Source organism: Emys orbicularis, chromosome 1 (genome assembly GCF_028017835.1).
Source record: "Emys orbicularis isolate rEmyOrb1 chromosome 1, rEmyOrb1.hap1, whole genome shotgun sequence".
In the NCBI taxonomy this organism is placed as follows: domain Eukaryota; kingdom Metazoa; phylum Chordata; order Testudines; family Emydidae; genus Emys; species Emys orbicularis.
In genome coordinates, this window is record NC_088683.1 from 199,551,791 (window position 1) to 199,567,114 (window position 15,324).

The following is a 15,324-nucleotide window of genomic DNA, read 5'->3' on the forward strand; positions in this document are numbered from 1 at the left end:
ACAGGCTGCAACATGAATTCAGCAGTTCAAATAATGACAATGGTAATCACTGAGCACCGTGTTTCCTGTTTGCAGTCATCTGGCATTCCTCCCCAAAGTCCAACAAACAACTGAGGATTTGCCCTTTGAAGACACATTTATTTTCAGAGAAAACAGATGAAGCTCTGCATTCTCTTAAAGATTCTAAGGCAACCCTAAAGTCTTTGGGCATTTATACTCCATGTTGTAAGAGAGAGCAATTCTAGTCTCAAGTCCAGCAGAGGTGTACCCATTTTATCCAGCAGGATAGCTGGACCAATTTAGGTGATGTCATAAGACTCAAAGGAGGAGATCTCTGCTACATCCAAACAATCTGTATTATGTAGCACTAAGCAGTCTATTTTGACTCCTTAGTCAAGGACATTGTACTGCTCTGATGTTCCCCTCCTTTTGGCTGCAAGTTGTTGCACATTCTAAGTAATTGATTGGACCCATATTACAACAGATGGATGGTTACTAAGCACTTTAAAACTATACCCACCACATCCCCAGTCTCTTTTCAGGAGCCATTCTCACTCTGATTCAAGAAGTTCAGTCTCTGTTTATAGTTAAGAGCCATAAGAGAGCTACCGCCTCAACATTGGGGGAAGGGATTCTATCATGTTTTCTCATTCCAAAGTTGAAGGGAGGCCTCACACCTATCACAGATTTGCAAAATCTCAACAGATGCATTTAAAAAAAAAAAGTTTACTCTAGCATGTATTATCCCATCCCTAGGCCCCAGTGATTGGTTTGCTGCTCTCTAGTTAAAGAATGCCTACTTCCATGTGACCATTCACCAGAGCCACAGGAGGCTTTTACGGTTCATTGTAGCAGATGTTGATTATCACTTTATGGTCCTTCCTTCCCTTCAGCCTGTTGTCAGCACCTCAAGTCTTCACAAAGTGCATGACAGTGGTTGAGGCACATTTCAGAAAAGTGGGTGTCTTGGGGTACCCATTATCTGGACAAATGGTTGGTTTGAGGTCAATCCAGACAGCAAATGGAGATAGCCATAAAAAAAAAAAAATCCAATCTTTCTTTTGTTCTGTGGTCCTGTTGATCAATAAGGACAAGTCCATTCTTCTCACTGTGCAGAGAATCAAATTCATCAAAGTGTTTCTAAACACACTCTGGCTGTGATAGAATTTACCAGGTTTCAGACAATAGTAAACTTGTGCAAGGATTTCTAGACACATCCACGTACAACAGTGAGGAATTGCCCGAGCCTTCTAGGTCAGATGGCAGCTTGTATGTATGTGACTCAGCATAACAGACTTTGCCTCAAAGTCACGCAGAGGTGGCTGAAGTCGGTCCACTGTCCTTCTAGTGAGCCGCTGGACATGCGGACTCAGACCTGCAGATGTTTGTCATCCCTTGACTGGTGGATTAACCCTGCTAATTTATGCAGGGGAGTTCCCTTTTCCCCAAGTGTGCCCTCCCTTACCCTGGTCACAGATGCTTCATCTCTTGGATGTGGGGCTCAGTGAGAGGACTTTTCAGACTCAGGGACTCTGGTCAGGATCTCTCTCTCTCTCTCTCTCTCTCTCTCTCTCTCTCTCTCCCCCTTGTAAATGTTTGAGAGCTCTGAGCTATTTACCTGGCCTGTCAGGTATTTCTTCCACACATCAGAGGATATATGGTACAAGTACTTACGGACAACAGCACTATGTTCTATTTGAAAAAGCAGGGAGGTCCATATCAGACCCCCTTTACCAAGAGGCAGTGAGCCTTTGGACTTTCTGTTCAAGAGCTCAATTATGCTCAAAAGCATCTAACCTCCTGGGGGTCCAAAACTGTATGGCAGACCACCTCATCAGAATGTTCAGCTGAGATCACGGATGGTCATTCAAACCTGACATGATATAGAATGCATTTTTCAGACTTGAGGAATGCCAGCAATAGACACCTTCGTCATCGAACAGAATAGGCAATGTCACCTTTTCTGGTCACAGCCTTTATCAGATGCCTTCCTACTGTCGGGGGGGGGGGAGAACTTCCCCCCTCGCCTGCTCCTCCATCCCCATGGTACCAAAGTATTGTGCAAAAACTGACAGGATCATGCCTTTCTAATTTTGGTAGTACCTCCTGGTCTTGACAGCATTGGTTCTTGGACCCATTGAATCTCTCAGATTCATATCACATATCTGTCCCCCAGGTCTCAGACATAGTTTCATAGAACTATGGCCAGACACTATATCCAAACCCTCTCAGCCTACACCGTGGCTACTTGGATGCTCAGTAGTTAATTCCCCAGGAAGTTGTTTGTTCCTTTGGTGTTCAAAACATTCTCTTAAATATAGCGGGAAGCCTTCCACCAGGTATACGTACCTAAGGAAATGAGAGGTTTTCTGTGTAGTCCCAACGGAGAGCCTGTAAAGGAGAAGTGCCTCCCTTACAGTTTATTCTAGTTCACCTGCTTTACCTAATGGAAAAGGTCTCTGTCAGTTGTCTGAGAGTTCACTTGGTACCTGTCTCTGTATTCCATCCTCCTGTAGAAAAGGAAGATCTGGTGTTTTCCAACCCCCTATGGCTCTTAGATACCTGAAAGAATTGGACAGGCTTTTCCCTCCTATTAAGGGGCCCCACGCCATCTTGGGATCAAAATTTGGTTATGTCAGTATTAGTGGGCCCGCCTTTTGAGCTTATAGCTGTGTTCCTTTTTTCATTTCTCAGTGAAGGTAGCATTCCTGGAGGCTGTTACTTCGGCCAGGAGAGTAACAGAACTTCAAACTTTGGTTGTTGGCCGTCCTTAAATGATGTTCAATACAGGAAAAAGTTAATTTGTATCCACACCCTAAATTTCTCACTTAAGTGGTGTTGGATATTCGTCGAATTCAGCCTACATACACTTACCAACTTTTTCCCCGAAACGTCACTCATAAAGATGAGGAAGAACTCTATACTTTGGATATCTGTAGGGCGTTAACCTTTTATCTGGACAGAACTAGATATTTTAGTCGATCTTTGCAATTATTCATCCTTGGCTGACAGAATAAAGGGACAACTGGTTTCTTTGCAGATGAACTCCTTCTGGATCTCCTTCAGTATTCATCTGTGCTATGATATTGCTAAGGGCTTGTCTATATGAACATTCAGTTTGTGGCAAGCTGCGGTGTGAATCTACCTTGCACTAGCCTGCTGTGGACTAACTGTTCTTGTGGACCCTGCTGATTTGCATTAACAGTTCATCAATGCACTTTGATCAGTCCTGTTTCAAAGAGGTTTGCTGCATAACCATGCAGAATGCGCACATGCTGCCCCAAAATGCACCACTATGGGAGAAAGATCTCCTGCTTTGCCACACTAGTGTGCACATGTGAAGTGGAATGGACATGTGCAACACACCTCAAAGAACACCAGTTACTGAACAGGTTTGTAACAATTTTATCTTCTACAATAGCCCTTGTCTTCCCTTCAGTCTCCCAGTTTTTGTAAATTCACTCTTGCATTATGTATGTATGTATGTAGTTTGTAATCTCTTCAGAGCAGGGACATTCTTCTTTGTGTCTGTCTGACAACCTAGCATGCTTATGGATGGTCAGCGAATAAATACAATAACCCAAATGTTCAACCAGTATCCTCACGTAATGTACTATTTCAGCAGTGTATTTTTTGTACTTAGGTATAGCAACAGAAATGGTACCAGTCTCCTCATGTCCATTATTACTTCACCCTCTGTTTAAGTTCTCCACAGTTGTTACACCATTCCAGACAGTATTTTGAAACTATATAAACTGACAGGTTTTCAGGGTATTTTGGTTAGGATTATAAAGTGCTCTGCTTTATCCATCTATGCTTACTACATCTTTTCCCCAGTTCCATTTACACAACAGTCACAAAGGCTATAGAAGTCACCGGCCCTGAAAAGGGAAGTGGCAAGGAAGAAGACATACGTTCCCCAATTCAGAAACATTTACTTACACAAAGCGGAAGGAAAGGTACAATACCACAGAGGTACACAATACTGTGTGAAATCTGGATTTAATCTTATCTCTTGGAATACTGGCCTCAGTGAGAGTATAGTGTCTGGTATTAAATGTTTAATTTGTTAATGTAACTACTTAGGTAGACCATTCATTTAGCAATTTTATTGATCCTGTAGTAATTGCCTAAAACATGGCATCTTAATTACAGGACCATATTGATTAATTTTGGCATGCATATGCAGTATGTTAAATAAGAATTAGTTTTTCAATTATGGGTTCTGTTTTTCAAGTAAAACCTTAATTTTTCTGCTGTCAGGTTTTGAGATCTTATAACATTTGTACAAGAATAAATTAAAATTAGTGCTGCCTCACAAACAGCATTTGAGGAATCACTAAGGTGATGGCATAAATGGTAAAAGGATGGAATTCTTCATTTGCAAGGCTTTTTTCATAGTTCAGTCTCCACATGACCACTCTTCAGGACATCTATAGAGGAATTTGATAAGTAGAATTGTGCAAAATAGTTCCAATGAATGACCTCAGAACTTCATTGTTTTGGATTTATCTAAAAGATTAGATTCCATAAGCCTGAAAAATGTTTTTCAGAAAAGTGAAATTTTTTGAGATTGGATGACTTTCATACGTTGTCCTGGCATCGCTTTTGAAATGTCAGCATTTTGTTCAGGTGAAAATAGTTTTTATTTAAATGTAAAAAGGTGGAGTTTTGCACACTTCAAATCAAAATCAGCTCTTTGCAAAAAAGTTACACTTGAGTCTGCTGCTTTATATCATCACTTTAAAAGGTTATCTTTTTCAGGGTAAACAAAATATAGATCTGTTGGATTCAATATTTGTTTCAGCTTTGAAGAGTAGAACTATACTTTGAATTTCAGAGCACTAAAATGTACAGAGTCAATAACCATGTGTCTTTTTGCAGCAAAATGAAAAGGCGAACTTGCTAAAGGAGCGAGATCACATTTTGTCAACGTTGGGAGAGACAAAGCAGAATCTGACTGGACTTTGCCAGCAAGTATGTAAGGAAGCAGCATTGAGTCCTGAGCAAATACAGATACTTGCAAAGTATTCCACCTTGGATTGTCCACTTTCACTTTTAATTTCTGAGAGAGAACGAACGGCTCCTGACAGCAAGCCTGTGATCCCATTGTGTATAGAATTACCAAGTGGGCTTTCAGGTGCTGTATCGGCCAGTGAACAGAGTTCTTGCAATCCATGTGTAAGAGGCACATCTGATACCGCTTATAATGAAGTGCAGGAACTATGTCCAGTTTCTATGAAAACATCGGAGAAAACTTTACTTGTGGAACATTGTGGACAGAGTGGTGGCATCACAGATTTCTGTCAGCAGATGACTGACAAATGCACTACAGATGAATAAATCTGTTTTGTGATTGCCAACCTCAACCTTATGAGATTTAAAGTAAGGGTTTCAGCATTATTATAAAATGCCTTAAGTGAAGGGAAGGCAAAACTTTTATATTTTGCAAGTGCATTAACTAGTATCTGTCCCTCTACATTACTCAACAGACCTTTGGGTTTGTTTTATGTAATTTTGGGGCATAATTTTTTACGTCACTCTTAAGAAGTGTGTCATCTCTAAAAGCTTGTATGAGAGCTCAGCCCTTTAGTGCAAACAAATGGGATTACTTCTAGTTGGATTAGGATACCAGCATCATGATGACTAGTGGAGTACTAGAACTACTTCCCCGATTTTGTGGCATCTCAACCCCAGATACTCTTTCAAAAATCTATTCTTGTTGTACAGTGACTTGCTAGCAGATGATCTTGTGCTTCCTTGTAAAATGTCTCATATGAGGGTCAGAAAACAAAGTATTTTGAAAGACTAAGACTACTTATAAATGTTACAATCATTGGGACCAGTGAAGATGTTTGAAAATAACTTTTAATCAGGATACCTTTATGGGTAAGCATAACTTTCAGTGCATTTTCAATGGCTTGTACTTTAATTCTAACCTTGTACAAAGTATAAAAAGAAAATGAGCCAGTTGGGTTTTGTTCATTACTTATTATGTAAAGAATAAACCCAATCTTTAAAATAAGACAAATGGGGGGAGGGGCGGGGGAAATAATCCCTGCTGTAGGATTTTTTTTTTGCCTTGTGTTAGAGGCAAATTGTGTACAAATAATCCCTCATTGCTTAGCTGCTGTTCTGATACCAGACATTTTAAGTACCGAACCTCACAATAGAAAAAAATGCTTTGTTGGTTTACATAACAAAACATAGAAGAACCTTGTACAAGCCAATGGAATTCTTCATTTTCTACCTCAATGTACATTAATTTTTTTATCTTTGTGTGCATGTATGGAAGATCATCTTTTGCTCCAATTGCGACTGTAAATATTGGCTTTGCAGGTTTATCTTATTTTATGGTGAAACAGAATTTTTGCCTCCAGGATACTAAAACATAACTCTTTCTGATAAGGTGCTTGGTTTAAGCTCTCTCTATATAGGTAATTTAGCATTAATAAGATTTATATTATAAAAGTGTATTGTGAACCATTGGCCAAATATAAAAGAGTTGACAAATCTCAACAGTACTTCTAATAACCAGATGTAATACAAGTAAATACACTACCTCATATCCAAGTGATTTCAAGTTCATTCAGATCTACAGTGATATTTTTGTTTTTTCCGGACGAAGAATTTTTATTAACGTTGCATAGCATTGTGATATATGCAAGCTTAAAATAACTGAACTTTAGAAAAAAGTACTACTCCAATACAACTTGATGTGGGTTCTACTGGTTGTGGGTATCTTTTCCCTTCAGATTATTGAGAGGAGACTTTTTTAAATGACTAGCATTTATATATTGTGACTTTATAATGTATTTACTTATGAGGATCACATTATCTCTTCTCCAGCAACCCACTAGCCCTCTTATCCCAATGCCCCATGATTAGTCAGTTTTGCCACCACATTTTTCTACTTACATTAACAACTTAGGGCCCTTTATGTAACATTCTAAAGTGGGTGATATTCTAAAATGGCATAATACAATGAATTGAGACTAAATCATGGGCTTGCAACTTCATAGTCACTTTTATCAATAGGAATTATATATATTTTTAAAGCCCTCTGGTTGGGCTATGTGGGGGTGGAACATTCATAGAGAGGGGGCTGGCCAGGGTCTTGCGCATATCCAGTGGCCCAAAACACCAACTGTTGGGACTGGGGGTCAGCAGTGACTATTACTTAAGTCCTAAGGCTAGAAGAGCAGCCACAGAGGTGCTGTGCTACATTGCTGCCACCTGTTCACAGATTGGTGTCTGAATTCTATCCCACAAACCCCCAGGATTCCCAGTGCAAAACCAGCAGCTCTGGTTTTGTGTGCAGTATGGTGAAATTCATCCTGTGTGCTTAAACTTAAACATTTTCTAATACCAGCCTGGTTTGAAAAGTTTGAGGTAGTTTATTGCCTAACCAGCTGCATCTAAATACATTTTTGATTATTTAATACAATAGACCTACAGGTTGCATGTGGACTTCTATAGGCTACATCATCAACTTGCTAAAGTTAAGAATGAATGGCAATTTTATGATATAGGATTCTCAGGTAAATATTGTTTGTTTCAGTTAAGAGATACTCGATTTTGAACTTGTAAAAATACTTTAAGGCATGTTTTAAAATACCTTTTAAATCTGTTGGGCAAGATATCGTAAAGCCTTATAATTAAAATGGAATACAGAGTGTAAAAAAGTGAAATAATTACAACTGATTTTGTATCTTTCATAATCCAATATTTTCTAAAAATACAATAAAAGCCACTGTCCTTTCTAAAAAGGCTTTTCTTTTTTTATGTACATCTCTTGCAGTGTGAAACTAATATTTACTGATACATTATTCATTTATTTAGTACTACCAAAATTGATCTCTGGAAACAGTAGCAACATTATTTATACAGTTTACAAACTCCTCAATAATATTCACAATAGCAAATATTACTGAATTGGAATAAAGTTCCCAAAAGTTTTTGAAATTCATTGTGTCCTGTGTTTTGAGGGTTTCCTGTGGACTTTTTTAAATAACTTATGAATTTTGCTATTTGTTGGGGGTAGAGGGAGGAAAAAATACACTACTATCCTTAACATGTTGAAGAAATTCATTGTTTTTTCATTGTCTAAGATAAGACTTTTTTTCTTAAAGGCAATTTGGGTGTACTTAATAGTCTATTCATTAGGTCACTGGGCTAACTATGCTGTTCTTGGAAAAACCCTAATAAATTGGATGTACCTATGAAATTCCTAGTTCAACGGAGTCAGTGTTCTTTAAAATTATAATATTGAGTCCTGTTAGACATCTGAAACTGTTTGAACACAGTTGGAGGAAACAGACTTTCAGTGAGCGAGTACTTTTATCCTCACCACATCTGGAGGTTCTAAACCAATTTCAGATGACCTGAGGTTCCGCTAACTGTCAAGCCATTTACAGGAATGAGAGCCATTACTTAAACAAGTTTGAACAGTGGAATATAAGTTTACACTCACACTTCAAAATGTAAGTAAGAATTCTTCTTCGAGTGCTTGCTCATGTCTATTCCATTTTAGGTGTGAGCGCACCCAGGTGTACAGCCGTCGGAGATTTTTGCCTTAGTGATATCCATAGGGTCAGGTGTGGCACCCCCTTGAGGGCCATGCCCATGTACTGTTATATAGGTGCCACCAACCCTGCGCCCTCTCAGTTCATTCTTACTGCCCGTGATGGTTGGTTGGAGCGCCTTGTCTTACAATCGCAAGAGCATTAGCGGTTCTTAAATAGCCCATTGTCTGTTTTCTTTATATATAGTTTAGCCTTTAAGTTAAGCGTTAGGTAGGTGGTAGGTAGAGTCCTGCCTGGGCCTTCGCCCCGGAGTGGGGCATGCCTTGCTCTCCCGGTGTCAAACCATGCTTGTCCTGCAACAGGCCAATGCCTATTAGTGACCCACATGACAGTTTTCTGAAGGGCTTGGGGGAGTCCCATAGGAAGGACAAGTGCAGAAATCTACAAGAACTTCCGCCCTAAAACCCAAAAGGAGTGGGATATCCCCTTGAGGGCTTTCCTTATGGAGGCTGTGCTTCATCCTCCGTCGGAGCCATCGTGCTCAGATCCCATGCCGAGCACCTTGGCATCGATGCAGAGCACACCGCTGGCACCAGGCTCCACCTGGCACCGTTCCTCCTCACTGGTGCCAAAGAAGCAGCAAAAGAAGAGGAGTCCCCTGGTACCAGAAGGGAAAGGGGCCTCTGGCAAAGGACCTATATCAGGCCCTGTGCCCACCCTGGGCCTTCGCTGAGGTCAGACCCCCCCCAGCCCGGCCAGGGATCCGCTTCCAACTCCCGGGAACAGCAGGAGACCCCAGCTTCTCCTAGGGCCTTCATTGCCCAAAGCAGGCCAACCGACACCGCGCCAGGTGCCGGATTTGGCTAAGGCCCCAATGCCTAAGGGCAAGCTGGTCATCGGACGACCTCATAGGGCAGTGGAGCACCCTCAGTCCCTGGACCGCAGGTGTAGATCCCGGTCTCCTTGGCCTGGGACCCCGGCACCATATTCATTCCTGGTCTCGGATCAGAAGACCGAGGTCCCCGACGCTGCGCTCTCCCACCACGAGACATGGGACACTAGAGTAGAGGCACCTGTCCCCGTACCCCTGGTCTCAGCAAGCTTCTTATCAAAGACTGCCACCGTGCAAGTCACCCTCGTCCAGATGGTCTCTCAGACATCGGTCCCCACCGGGGCAGGATCGGTCCCAGACGTGGCACCGGTCTCCATCCCCCAGGTTTTTCTCGGCATGCACTGTTCCTTGCCTTGCCAGTCGCTGACCAGGGTCAGTCGGCAGACTCAGGCCTCGATGACTCCGACCTGGTCACCGGAAGGGCAATGGTTGGACTTGGACCGGGAGTTCAGCCCCTCGCCAAGGAGGGGTGATTTGCTGCTGACCTGCGAAGCTGGCGTGGCGCTTGCAGCATGGCAGCAGGGACTGTGGCTTGCTCAATGCCGTATTGGAACCCATGGGGCGAGCCTGCAATGCCGGTCCTGTATTTCCACCAGTTCTCCCTGGCCGCTTTGGACCAGCCACCACCTGCACCGGAGTTAGAACATGGTACCGAATCCGATGCTGAGCACCTAAGGAGCGGACCCTGGAGAAGGAAGGGGAACCCATCCCTCCCCTAGCGGTGAGGTCATTGTCGTCATCAGTGTCTCCGGAACGAAGCAGTGGTGGGTCCCTCCCAAATGGGCAGCTCTCCCGACAACTTCAAGGAGCACCAGACCCTCCTTACGAGGATGGCTACCAACTTGAACTTAAAAAGTGAGGAGTTTGCAATGGAATCCGATGATCTCTTTAACATTGTCTTCCTCCGGCCTGGGTCATGCTGCCCCTCCAGCAAGGGGTGCTTAAAATTGCCAAATCACTGTGGCAAACCCCTCTTTGATTCTGCCTACTACTTTTCTGCCTTCATAGAAGTATTACGTCCATGTAAAAGGGTTAGAATATCTGTATACACATCCTCCAGCAGCGTCACTGGTCGTGTCTGCTGTTCATGAAAGGGAGAGGCAGGGCCAAGTCAGTGGCACCCTGAAAAACAGACTCCAAGAGACTGGACTTGTTTGGCAGAAAGATTTATTCCCCGGCCAGCCTGCAATTTCGGGTGTCTAACCACCAGCCCCTGTTAGGCAAGTACAGTTTTAACCTGTGAGATTCCCTTAACAAATTTAAGGAAGCCTTCCCGCAGGACCGAGCTCAGGAGCTCTCCATTTTGGTGGACGAAGGCACAGAGGTGACAAGGGGGGCCCTTCAGATGGCCTGGGACGTCGCTGAGTCAGGGTGGTTGCCTCCGCAGTGGCCATGAGGCATAGCTCCTGATTGCAGTCCTTCGGGTTGTTCCAGGAGATGCGGGCCACTATTCAGGACCTCCCGTTTGAGGTGGTGAGGCTCTTCTCCAAGCTCACGGACTTGAGACTTTGTGGTCTTAAAGACTTCCACTCCTTGGACCTCCATACTCTTCAGCAGGCCAGGAAGCCATTCCGCCCCCCGCGTTCTCTGTCTCCACAGTCTGGGTCCTGGGGCAGTCCCCGGCTGGGCACCTAGCGGAGGAAGAATAGAGACGGGGTCTAAGCAGCGACACCCATCGTCTTTCCATTTGTCTGCTCAGCCCGGACTTTTCAAAAGCCAAGGAGGCCAGAGGCAGTAATTTTGAGGGTGCGCTCGAGGACGACCGCTCCAGTTACCTCCCAGGATCCACCCTCCCATTCTTTCCTCAACCACCTCCGTGCCTTCTGGTCGGCCTGGTCTCTGCTAACCTTGGACCGTTGGGTGCTCGAAGTAATATCTTCCGGTTACTCTCTGCAGTTCATGGCCAACCCTCCCTCCTAACACTCTTCCCCGTTCCTCTTCAGGGACCCTTCTCATGAGCAACTCCTCATCCAAGAGGTTGAGAACCTCCCACTCCTGGGGGTGGTGGAGGAGGTCCCTCGAGACATGAGAGGAAAGGGGTTCTACTCCCGCTACTTTCTGATCCCGAAAGCGAAAGGGGGACTCAGACCTATGTTGGACCTGCATCGTCTCAACAAATCTCTCAAGAAGTTGAAGTTTTGCATGTTCTTCCTGGCCTCCATCATCCCCTCCCTGGATCCGAGAGACTGGTACACTGCCCTTGACTTGAGGGACGCGTATTTCCACACTTCCATTTTCTTGGGGTAGAGGCACTTCCTTTGTTTTATGCTGGGCCAACCCCATTTCCAGTTCACGGCATTGTCATTCGGTCTCTCATCAGCCCCTAGAGTGTTCACTAAGTACATAGCACCAGTGGCCACTTACCTGAGGTGCCGAGGTGTTCAAATTTACACCTACTTTGACAACTGGCTAATAAAGGGTTGGTTCCAGGACCAGGTGCGGCAGCATCTCGATCTGGTTTGTTACACCTGTTGCAACCTGGGGCTGTTAATAAACGAGAAAAAGTCGACGTTAAGTCCAGTGAAACACACAGAATTCATTGGAGCAGTCCTCCATTTTAGTCAAGCCAGAGCCTTCCTCCCCCAGGTTTGGATCCAAGCCATGGCGGACCTCATCTCGTGCATGCAAGCCCACCCTCTCACCACTGCTTACATGTGCCTGCGATTGTTGGGCTACATGGCAGCTTGCACTCACATGGTCCGACGCGTGTGGCTCTGTCTCAGGCCCCTGCAGGCGTGGGTGGTGTCAGTCTACGTACCCAACAGACATAGCATGGACTGGGTGGTCAGTGTCCTGGACCACGTACTGCCATCACTCACCTGGTGGCAGAATCCTGCATCACTGTTGGGGGAAGTTCCGTTTGCAGCTTCGTCTCCCTCAGTGGCCCTAGTCTCTGATGCCTCTGACTTGGGGTGGGGAGCCCACCTGGGTGATCTCCGCACGCAAGGCTGTTGGTCAAGTCACGATTGCTCCCTACATATCAACATCAGAAAGCTCGGAGTGGTTCGCCTGGCCTGCCAAACCATCCTACCTCACATAAAAAGCAGAGTGGTCCAGGTCCTGACGGACAATACAGCGGCTGTGTTCTCTATCAATAAGCAAGGCGGAGCCAGATCGTCTGCCCTTTGCCAAGAAGCTCTCAGGCTCTGTGACTTCCTGTGTACAACACAGTATCCATCTCGTAGCCGCACATCTCACTGGGGCCAGGAACGCTTTGGCAGATCGCCTCAGCAAGACCTTCTCATCTCACCACGAGTGGTCCCTTCATCCAGAAGTAGTCAGCATCATCTTCCTGAGGTGGGGGGACTCTCCAGATGGACATGTTCAAGCAGAACAGGAAATGCCACATTTTGAGCTTGGTTCGGAGGATCGACAGAGGCTCCCTGTCGGATGCTTTTCTACTCCCGTGGTCGGGAGCTCTGTTGTACCCTTTTCCCCCAGTGCCGTTAATTCACAGAGTCCTCATGAAGATCAAGCAGGACAGGGCAAAGGTGATCCTCATAGCGCTGGCTTGGCCACGCCAGCACTGGTTCGGCACACTTCTGGACCTCTCGGTGGCTGCTCCATTACAGCTACCACTCAGGCTGGACCTGCTGTCCCAAAGCCATGGCAGTCTTCTGAATCCAAACCTGGTGGCACTGCACCTGACGGCTTTGCTGCTGCATGGTTAAATGCTGAGGAGCAGGAGTGCTCAGCCAGTGTCCAAAAGGTCCTGTTGGGCCACAGAAAGCCCTCCACCAGAGTGACCTACCTGGCCACATGGAAGCGGTTTGCTTGTTGGATATCTGATAAAGGTATTTGGCCCGAGCAGGCCTCACTTCAGTTAATCCTGGACTACCTTCTGCATCTCAAGCTCCAAGGTCTGTCCCTTTCATCTATCAAAGTCCACTTGGCCACTATCTCGGCCTTCCATCCGCCACTTGAGGGTAGGTAGGTTTTCACCCGAGACATGACTGCGTGGTTCCTCAAGGGCCTTGAGCACCTCTACCTGCACATCAGGAAACCCGTCCCTCCGTGGGACCTGAATCTTGTGCTATCGTGCCTCACCGGGGCCCCCCTTTGAGCCTCTGGCTTCCTGCTCTCTTCTCCTTTCCTGGATGGTTGTGTTCTTGGTTGCAATAACATCAGCTGCCGGGTCTCTGAGATTAGGGCACTTACCTCAGAACCACCCTATACAGGTGTGGTTTTTTTTGTTTGTTTTTTTTTGGGTTTTTTTTTACAAAGTTAAGTCCAGCTGCGGCCTCACCCGGCTTTCCTGCCCAGGGTGGTCTGTCAGTTTCATACGGATCAGGACATTTACTTACCTGTCTTTTTTCCAAAGCTGCCTAAGTCGGAGGAGGAGTGCAGGTTGCATTCCCTAGATGTCAGGAGGGCACTAGCTTTCTACACTGAAGACCAAGCCATTCTGCAAGTTGACGCAATTGTTCATCGCGGTGGCCGACAGGATCAAAGATTGTCCAGGGTCTACTCAAAGAATTTTTTCTTGGATCACTGCCTGCATTCACTGCTGCTACAATTGGGTGCAGGTGCTACCTATGGCGATTGTTACCACCCACTCAACCTGGGCGCAAGCCGCTTAAGCAGCTTTCCTAGCCCAAGTGCCTATCCAGGACATCTGTAGGGTGGCCATCTGGTTGTCTGTCCATACATTCACATCCCATTTTGCACTTACCCAGCAGGCCTGGCACAATGCTGGCTTTGGTAGAGCAGTACTGCAAGCCGCTAGACTGTGAACTCTGAGCCCACCTTCATTGATACTGCTTATGAGTCACTTAAAATGGAATCGACATGAGCAAGCACTCGAGGAAAAAAAAGTTACCTAACTTTTGTAACTGTTCGAGATGTGTTGCTCATGTCCATTCCATTACCTGCCCTCCTACCCCTCTGTCGGAGTTGCCAGCAAGAAGGAAATGAGTGGGTGTAGGGTTGGTGGTGCATATATACCAGTGAATGGGCACGGAACTTAAGGGGGCAACACAGCCGACCCTATGGACACCATGAAGGCAAAAATCTCTGTGCACATGGGCGTGCACACACCTAAAATGGAATGGACATGAGCAACACATCTTGAAGAACAGTTACAAAAGGTAGGTAACCGTTTTTTAATGCGGTCTTGGTTATCTTCAATTACATTAATTAACTTATAAACTTCAGTGGTGAAACATGTGTCCCTGTTATCTTTGGTAATGCAATTAAATTAAGATACTTCTATTGGTTTCACATTTGTGTGTTTTGTTTTGTATCCGATACAAGTGTGTACCGCTGGGGAGCCTTGGAATGCCACCTGCTCAAAATGTGAAACCAGGGTCTTAAACCATACTTTTGGCCTCCTTGGTGCCCAGACTCCCCAGCAATTCTAAAACTACATGCTCCATAAGTTTACCACTAAATTATCTAATGGTAGCTAGTGTTGAAGCCAACCATACGGTTTTGGGTGCTGAAAGCCACTGTGTTGAAGATAGCACTTTTTTTTTTTTTTAAATGAGCATTTACTTCATTTGGGATTTCCCTAGCCCCCAAGAATTTAACATCGAGGCTTGAAGTTCCTTACATCTGTATTACTTCAGTCAAAGAGCAGCCCCTTTTTAATTTAAAAATATCTGTATATTGGTAGGGGGGCAACTTCTTAATAGAAAAATAATTTTAAAAAGTCACAACTTTCAAAGTGGCTGAAGTTGGTCTACAGCAGGGGTCGGCAACCTTTCAGAAGTGGTGTGCCGAGTCTTCATTTATTCACTCTGATTTAAGGTTTCGCGTACCAGTAATACATTAACGTTTTTAGAAGGACTCTTTCTAGAAGTCTAATATATAACTAAACTATTGTATGTAAAGTAAATAAGGTTTTTAAAATGTTTAAGAAGCTTAATTTAAAATTAAATGGCCAGGACCCGGGCAGTGTGAGTGCCA

At 44.7% G+C, this 15,324-nt stretch overlaps 1 protein-coding gene across 1 annotated transcript in view; it reads left to right on the forward strand.

Annotated features, from left to right (window-relative positions):
• The window catches only part of BACH1 (BTB domain and CNC homolog 1), a 52,983-nt gene extending 45,146 nt beyond the window's left edge, over window positions 1-7,837 (forward strand). The window contains exon 7 of the mRNA XM_065402677.1: window positions 4,885-7,837. Coding sequence (XP_065258749.1) covers window positions 4,885-5,343 — 459 coding nt within the window. The 3' untranslated portion in view covers window positions 5,344-7,837. The remainder of the gene's footprint in view (window positions 1-4,884) is intronic.
• The last annotated feature ends 7,487 nt before the right edge of the window (window positions 7,838-15,324 follow it).